Genomic DNA, 8,046 nt, shown 5'->3' with positions numbered 1-8,046 from the left:
AGCCGTGTCCCCAGGGCGCGATGCAAGTGTCCATCGCCTGCACGGAGCACAACTTGAAGAGTCGCAATGGTGAAGACAGGCTCATCAGCAAGCAGAACACCGCTGCCCCCAACGCAGTGAACGCGGCCCGGGCGAAGTTCCGGACGGTGGCTATTATCGCGCGCAGTCTGGGGACGTTCACCCCCCAGCACCACATTTCCTTAAAAGAATCCACGGCAAAGCAAACGGGCATGAAATACAGGTATGGGCACGGTCCGGTTCTGTGTCACGCTGCGGTGGGGCTGCTCTTTACTTTCCCTCTTGAAGAGCCTCCTGCCCGGGTGCAGCTGCTTTGCAGAGGAGCTCTCTGCTGGGGTTATTAATAGATTGTTAAACTTGTGCATCGCCGAGCAGCGTTTGGGTGTGGGTGCTTCTGCAGGCTTTTTGTGTGCAGTTTTATACCAAAGCCCTTTGCCTGGGTAGGTCACAGAGAGCACGGTGTGTTAAGACCGTTTCTAAGTGCTCAGTGTAACTTCTATTCGTGCTAATGAGCAGGCAAAAAAAAAAATAATAATCAATTAGCAAAGCGTGTTCAAGGCTGGGCAGGGAAAGTTCATTTGCAGCACGTTGTGTGGAGCAAATCAGCATCATGTGTCTTGGGTACGATCGAATCCTGGTGATCACTGGAGGACTTCTCACCTGGTGTGCTGGGTGAAGAGGAGATCAGAGCCCATTTCGAGTGGCACGCAGGGAAAAAAAAACGTGTGGGTGTTTTTATAAAGTGCCTCGTGCACCTGGTGGGGTTTTATTCTTCCTAGCCTAGGCAGGAAAAATAATGAAGGGCTGTGAGTTGAGCGTGAACTGCTCGGTGTGGGCAGGTGATGAGCTGCTCTGTCACACCTTCAGTGAGAGTGAGAAGGATTTCTGTGGCTTTGGCGTCGGCTTTGCCTGTTCAGGATGTCCCTTCCAGCAGCTGGTGGGTGATGGTACAGGGCTGGGTGAAGGGCAGGGCCTGGGGATGCTCAGCTGGTTCCCAGCCCATGGATGTGGTTCCTGCCCGGTCAGTGTTCCCGCTCGTGGTGCGGGGTGAGGGTGCAGGGTTGTGGTGATGCTGATGTTCAGGTCCCTGGGGGTGAGGTGAAGCCAGGCTGCCCTCAGCACCAGCCCATGGAAGTCGAGTGTGCAGCTCAGCACAGCACTTGGCTTGGGCGATGCTGGGGTTCTGCAAATGTCAATATTAGCCCTCCAGAGACTGCCTAGGCAGGATTGGGGAGTGACTGGAGTGACTGGGATGCTCGGGTGTAATTCTCTGTGAGTCGTTCCTGTAGTTTGGCCATGACCAACTTCTAGCAGGACTTTCACACACCCTTGGTGCCCAGGTGGCAGGGGCACAAATGCTAATTAAGGTCTCTGGGAGCCATCTCCCAGCCAGATGGGTGTTGGGGGGTGGCAAGGCAGGCTTGGTGCTCTGAAGTGGATCCTGGATGCTGGGGGAAGGGCAGTGTTTTGGGGATGGGGGCAGGTTCTTGGTGGATTAGGGACTGGGGGAGAGGTGCCAGCTGGGAGCTTCCTGTGACTCCCTTCCCCTCCCACAGCCCCCTCCAAGCCGTTGCACTGCCCTGCCTCAGTTTCCCCCGTGAGCACATCTGTGGGACATGTGTCTGATGATGTCTCCCAGAGACAGGATCTGTTCCCAAGCCCGTGGTTCCTGCTCACTGGGCTCACAGACACCAGAAATCATCTCTGCTGGTTCCCCACGGGCTCTGGGTGCTATCAGTGTCCTGATGCTCTGGGTAATTGCAGTTCTTTGCTGCCCACATGACACAAAGGCTCATGCAGCCTCCAAAGTTGGGCCTTGGTGAATCCTGTCCAGCTTTTTTTGAAGTGAAGTTTCAGCACCCAGGGCTGAGCTCTCCTGCTGGTGCTCATCACAGCCCTGACAGCTTCTCCAGGCTGGGGCTGCCTGAAACCTGGGAATTGATGCCCGAACAGCATCTTGTTGGTGACAAGGCTGTTGCTTTATCTTTATGACTAATCCCTGTTCCTGCTCCCAAATCTCTCTGTATCTAGAGCTAGTTTCTCCCCCCACGAGAAGAAGTGAAGGGGGATTTGGAGGAAGAGCTGACTAACCCTGCAGGCTCAGCTGTGATGCTGCTGAAACAGATACCCTTCAGTCGAGGAAGGAGCCTGCCCACAGGGATGGAGCTGATATTCCCTGATACTCATCTCCAGGCTCACTTCCTCAGCCCCAGAGAAATCCAGTGCCTGGAGAAGCCAAAGACTTTTCCCAGAGGCTGCAACAATAATCCTGTTAAGTCCTCAGCTCCCTTATATTTGCAGCTGAAGTCCTTCCCAATTAATTTTCTGCTTGAGTTACGTCCCTGATGCTGCTTAAAATGACATGCCAGCTGAGCTGCCCCTTGTTTGACACTAAAAATACCAATTACTGCTCCCCACTTTGACCCTGGGTGATGCTGCAGCCCCTGCACTGCTCCTGAGATGCTGCTGGACCCTGGCACTGCCTGATGCCAGTGGGATTATGTAAAAGGAAGAGACAAGGGCTGTGCCAGGGCTGGGGGTGGGCAAGGAGCCCGTTTGGGGCCTGTTCCATCACACGACACGTGTCTGGACCTGCTCCAGCTCAGAGACCAACTTGGAATGCAAAAGCCAAGGCTTACAGGAATAAGTGTGTTAATGGGGGAACATCTGCACAGATGAGAACTCGGGTGCGTCCCCGTGGCGCTGGTGTGAGCAAACCTCAGCTTTGCTTTGCTCAACCTTGTCTCACTGCTGCCCTGCTGGTTTGTGACCTCAGGCAGATGGGACCTCCCCAGACACCACCTCTGCTGTCACCCCCAGGACAACCTGGGCTGTCCCTGCCTGCAGGAGGGACTGAGGAGAGGGGCTCTTCCCTTGTATCCTTTTGGATGCACCAGATCAGTCCCAATTAATATTCTGGGGAATATTTGGGATCACTTCAAGTCTTTCCTTGGAGATGATGTGGTGGCAGTTCCTGGCTTGCAGAATTGTGCTCTGCTGCAGCTGCTGGGAACAAAGGATGCAGTTTGGATCCCTGTGGTGCACAGGGTGGGAGAGGGGCTGGTGGGCTGGGGCTTCACCTGCATTGGACCATCACCAGCTCACAGATTGGGCTCTTTGCTCTCCCAGTTTGCCATTTATTTTTGTATTTTTAAATTTATTCAGCCCACTTCAAGCTGTCAGTAAAGCAGATCCTGGTACTCAGAGGCTGTTTGGGATGCACCATGGTTACCACAGAGAACATCTCAACTGGAGCCTTCCTGAGCTTCTGCCAGCAGGCAGGCAGTGGGCAAAGCCTCGCCAGAGCATCCCGGGTCTGGCCAGCCTAGTCCATGGCCAGGACATGGCTGGGAGCTCAGCAGTGCAGGGCTTGGGGCTGAGCTGCTGATTTGGGGCTGTCAGCAGTTCAAAAATAGCCCTTTATGAGTGCTCTGCCTGCACATGGGCACGAGGGACCCAATTTGCTAAGCTGGACTCTTTATTTGTGTTCATATATAATTGATGGCAGCAGCTTTGACCATTACCTCCAGAGCCAGCCTAAACAAAAATGTTTCTAATGGCAAAGGCAAGCTGCTGGAGACAGCAGCCCCTGCTCAGCCCATGGCAAGGGGCAGAGAGGCCAGGCATCATCCCCAGGGGGGACCCATCCCTCCATCCAGCCCTCTGTGGGGTGCCCAGCCCTGTCTCATGAGCCACTGAGCACAAGAACCCAAATGCACATGACAAAAGTCTGGTCTGGAGGAGATGGGACTGTTTGGACATGTGGGACTGCTGCCTGCCCACTCCCTTCTTCTGGCAGTGGGACCTTCCAGTGTCCTTCATGGCACCAAGGCAGTGTCTCAGCCACATTCCAGCAGGAGGTATCACATCCTGCCAGCTGAAAATTAGAATCATAGAATGGAACGGTTTGGGCTGGAAGGGACCTTACAGACCATCCAGTCCCACCCCTGCCATGGGGACACCTCCCAGCAGCCCAAGCTGCTCCAAGCCCCATCCAACCTGCCCTTCAACACCCCCAGGGATGGGGCAGCCACAGCTTCCCTGGGCAGCCTGGGCCAGGCTCTCACCACCCTCACAGGGAAGAATTTCTTCCTAATTCCTAACTTACATCTCCCCTCTTCCAGTTCAAAGCCACTACTTCTTGTCCTATAACTCCATGCCCTTGTAAAAAGTCTCCTCCCAGCTTTCCTGTGGGCCATCAGGCATTTTTCTTCACTGTGTGCCTGAAATAGTGGGTGCACATTGGAGCACATCACAGAGGAGCTGCTAATGCCTGGGTGTGCAGCGCTGGGCAGGCGGCCCCAGCAGGATGTCTCTCTTCCCCCTCATGGAAAGGCAGCCACAGGCTTGACTTTGCCAGGGTCAGGGGCTCTGCACACCCACTACAGACAGTAAAAGGCACAATATAAATGCTGTTGCAGAAAGAATACCTCACCTCACTTTCCTGCCTAAATAATTACCCACTGGCAAACAGTGAGTACCCAGTATCAGTCTGTCAGTCCCAGGGGTAACCCAGACACCCCTGTCCCTGCAGAGGGGAGTGATGCTCTGGAGCACTTTCCCTCCCAGGGTCATCCAGGAAGGGACAAATGCTGAGTTGCTCCTGAGAAAGCATCCCACAGGCGTTTCTGCTCCTTGGAATGTTGCCAGCAGGGCTGCAGGGTGATGCAGAGGAAGGGGAGCTGCTGCCCATGGGATGGAGCCTGCTGAGAACCAGCAGCTCTCACACCTGCCACTGCCAGCAGGAAAATGACTTTGGCCTCCCTGATCCCGGCAGTTCCTTCCACTCCTTTGAACTACAAGCATTAACCATAATGTATTTAGGAATCTGTGGTTTATTTAAGTCTTGCTGCAATGATGAGTCTTTTTAAGTGCTCACATGCAAATGGAGCAATTATTTAGCTATAAAATTGCATATTATTTCAATAGCTCTCCCCATCAAGTTGATTTTTATGGCTCATCGTCTGATCTTCATTTTATTGCTGTAACCTAAGGCCAATTCAGTGAACAGAGTGGGTGTGCACTGAAATCACAATGGGTTTCCCCCCAGGACTGTAGCTTAGAATGGCTCCAAAGAAGCGAGGAATAATCAAAGAGGTAGAAAAAAGAACCAGCTGAGTAAACAAAATCTGTGCTGATTTGTGCTGCTCTCAGGTTCCTCAGGCTCTCCAGGAGTCTGGAGCTGCAAAGTGAGGCTGTAGCTTCAGTGTGGAATGGATTTTTCTCATCTCATTACACCGGTGCAAAAGCCACTTTTAACCTTGCAGTGTTAGAACCAACAATTTACTGGGCAAACTCTGGAAATACAGTAGTGCAAGGAGTTTGTCAGAGGTGGGCTCACTCCTGGCTCCCGTCTCTTCAGCAAACGCCTGCGGGCTCTGCAGCCCCCTGCTCCCCTGGGGGCAGCCAAGGGGTTTCTCCTGCTCAGGGTTTTTCCTTTTCCCCTCTCCCCCTGGAGACCCAGCCAGGCCAAGAACCTCCCACATCCACTGTGGTTAACTGAAAAAATGGATTTTTGCTCTGATTTCCTGGTGTCCTAATAGTCTTCATAAAAACATTTCTACCTTTAATTAGGCATTTTGAAAAAGCTGCCCACAAGCTTAATTACACATCCTCAGGTGAGGTCTAGTTCAGGGAGAATGATGCACTGGGGGGCACTGGGTGGGGCACAGCAACCAGCCAGGGCTTGGTGAACCATCAATTCCAACTCCCCGTTTTAATTTGCAGGGAGAGCAAGGAGCTAAGGAGAATGAGACTGGATTGAAGGACAAAGTGTGCTTTGAAGAGCAGGCTCTTCACGTTGGGGTGGGTAAAGTGGAAGGAGAATGCTGCTGTTTGAAGGAAGCTGGTAAATAATGGAGTTGTGCTGTGGTGAGGAGCTGACGGCTCGATGCTGGGCACAAGGACAGGGGAGCAGCCCAGCCTGCTGTCCCTGTCACCAGTGTCACAGCACTGCTGCTGCTAGTGCCACCCAGACATGGGGTCCACTCTGCTGGGGCAGGTGACTGTCCCTGGCAAGAGGCAGCAGGTCCCTGACTGGCTGCTAAACCTCACCCTGCTCTGCTCCCTGCATCCCCTGCCCTTCCCTGCGGCGTCTTTTCCATTTAAAATCTGCATGACAATGTTCATCTGATGCTGAAATGGCTGGAAGAGAAGATGTAAGGCAGGAATATGGCTAAATTAATTACTTGTGAAGCGCACAGTTTAAGATATTTAAAACACATTATTTTAGCATGGCTGCTTTGGCAAAATCCAATTTAAATTTTTAGCAGACTTCCTTTTATTTCAGACTAACGTTAGAAACTGGGATCTGTGGAACAGGTTTGTTAGGGGACAAACTCTCAGTGAGGAGAAGAAAATGCTCTGCATGAGGCTGGGGGTGAGGCCAGGGGTCAGAGCCAGGGTGACATTTCTCCCCTGGGACTGGGGTCCAGTCTCTGTCCAGCACTGTGCTGGAAAAGACAGCCCTGTAGAGCTGCTGCTCCAGCCCTAGCACAGCTTCCCTGAATTCAGTGTTTGGAAGAAAATCCAGCAAACCAAAGTCTGGAGGTGTTTAGTGGTGGGTAGAGACCTGATGTAAAGTCAGTGGATGGTTCTGGCTAAAGCACAGAGGGATTTGGCTGCTGGTTCCTGCCCCTCATCCTGGCCCTGCTCCTCGTGGTGGTCCAGGCAACGCTCCCATTGCACTACAGGGGTGCAAGCAGCATTTGGGGGGAGCCTTTGGAGGGGCCCCAAGGGGTTTGCTCCTGAACAACTGACATCAGGTCTACCCCAAGTTACAAGCTGATCAGAAGCTGCTCTCTATCTGCATCCTCCACTGGTGTGCCCCCCTGGAGGAGAACGTAGCAGCCCCCAAAGATGCAGCCTTGTCCTCTCAGCAAAGCAAGACTTGCTCCTCATCCAAGTGGATTAGAAATGCTCCTCAAGCTATTTTTTGCTGCACTATAAAGCCTCCTGGCAGGCACGTGGGAGTGGGGAGCAGGACCTGGTGTCCTTGCCCAGGGTAGCTGGGTGCTTGGCCAGGGCTCTGCGTGCTGAGGACTTTGGGAGCTATTTTCTGGCAAAGGTCTGCTCAGAGAACAAACAGTAAAAATCAATGGGACACAAGGCTTGGGAAGCAGGAGAAGCAGGAAGCTTATTGAAAAATAAGGTTGTGAAGCTGCTGGAAGCCCTTTGTACATGGCAGCCCACTGAGGTCCTGCTGCCTTGCCTCTAGCAGGTCCTGAAGAAGAAAGATGGAGCCTGCTTGATGCCTGGTTTTTGCTTGGAGCAACAATGTGAGAGTCCATCCTCCCTCCCTCTCCCTGGCAGTGTTGAAGGGCAGGTTGGATGGGGCTTGGAGCAACCTGGGCTGGTGGGAGGTGTCCCTGCCCATGGCAGGGGGTTGGAACTAGACAAGCTTTGAGGTCCCTTTCAACCATTCTGTGATTGTATTGCTGAGCCTGCCTGGATGCAGCACATCCAGAGACCTCTGGAGTCACTACTGAAGGTGTCCTTGCATGGAAAAGGCACCAGAGGTGACAGCTGGGCTAGAGGCTCTTGTGGTCACGGAGTGCTTGTCCAGCTTGCGTGTGGCTTGTGAAGAGGTTGTGCAAGTCATCATAAAAATGGGCCCTGGGTGTAAACAAGCTGCTTTAGAAATGTCCTGGGCATGAAGTTATTTCATGGCAGACCCTTGTTCTCCTGTTGGTGTTGCATTTGCCTGGTTCCAGCTGCAGTGGCACCAGCTGAGAAACCAATTTCAGAAGTGCTGAAAACCTGTCAAAAATGTCTTGTTTTGCTGAAAGGGTGAAATTCCCGCCCAGCAATTAGAACAAAAACTCCTTTTTTTGTCACAGTGGTCTCCCTGCCTCAGCCTGATGCTGCTGCTGCAAACTGCTGTTGCTGAGGCATTTCGGCTGGGCCAAATTCCCCCTGGGAAGCACAGGGCTCCCCTGCACAGGCTGGTCCCACTGCTGCTGCCCGGGGCTGGGGATGGGGCAGAGCTGCTGCCCTGGGCTGGGGATGGGGCAGAGCTGCTGCCTGGGG

The 8,046-nt window shown here is 53.2% G+C and overlaps 1 protein-coding gene across 3 annotated transcripts in view; it reads left to right on the top strand.

The window, feature by feature from the left end:
• KCNAB1 (potassium voltage-gated channel, shaker-related subfamily, beta member 1) overlaps nt 1-8,046 on the top strand; it is a 59,752-nt gene that overhangs the window by 17,352 nt on the left and 34,354 nt on the right. The window contains exon 1 of one of the 3 annotated variants that reach the window (XM_009995716.1): nt 9-241. The exons of the other annotated variants lie outside the window; for them this stretch is intronic. Within the exon in view, the coding sequence (XP_009994018.1) occupies nt 21-241 (221 nt within the window). The 5' untranslated portion in view covers nt 9-20. Of the gene's footprint in view, nt 1-8; nt 242-8,046 lie in introns of those variants that run through there. 3 annotated transcript variants of the gene reach the window in all.

Source organism: Chaetura pelagica, unplaced genomic scaffold (assembly GCF_000747805.2).
Source record: "Chaetura pelagica isolate M959 unplaced genomic scaffold, ChaPel_1.0 scaffold394, whole genome shotgun sequence".
NCBI lineage: Eukaryota > Metazoa > Chordata > Aves > Apodiformes > Apodidae > Chaetura > Chaetura pelagica.
Note: the sequence above shows the minus strand (reverse complement) of the source record. Positions and strands in the feature narration are given on the sequence as shown.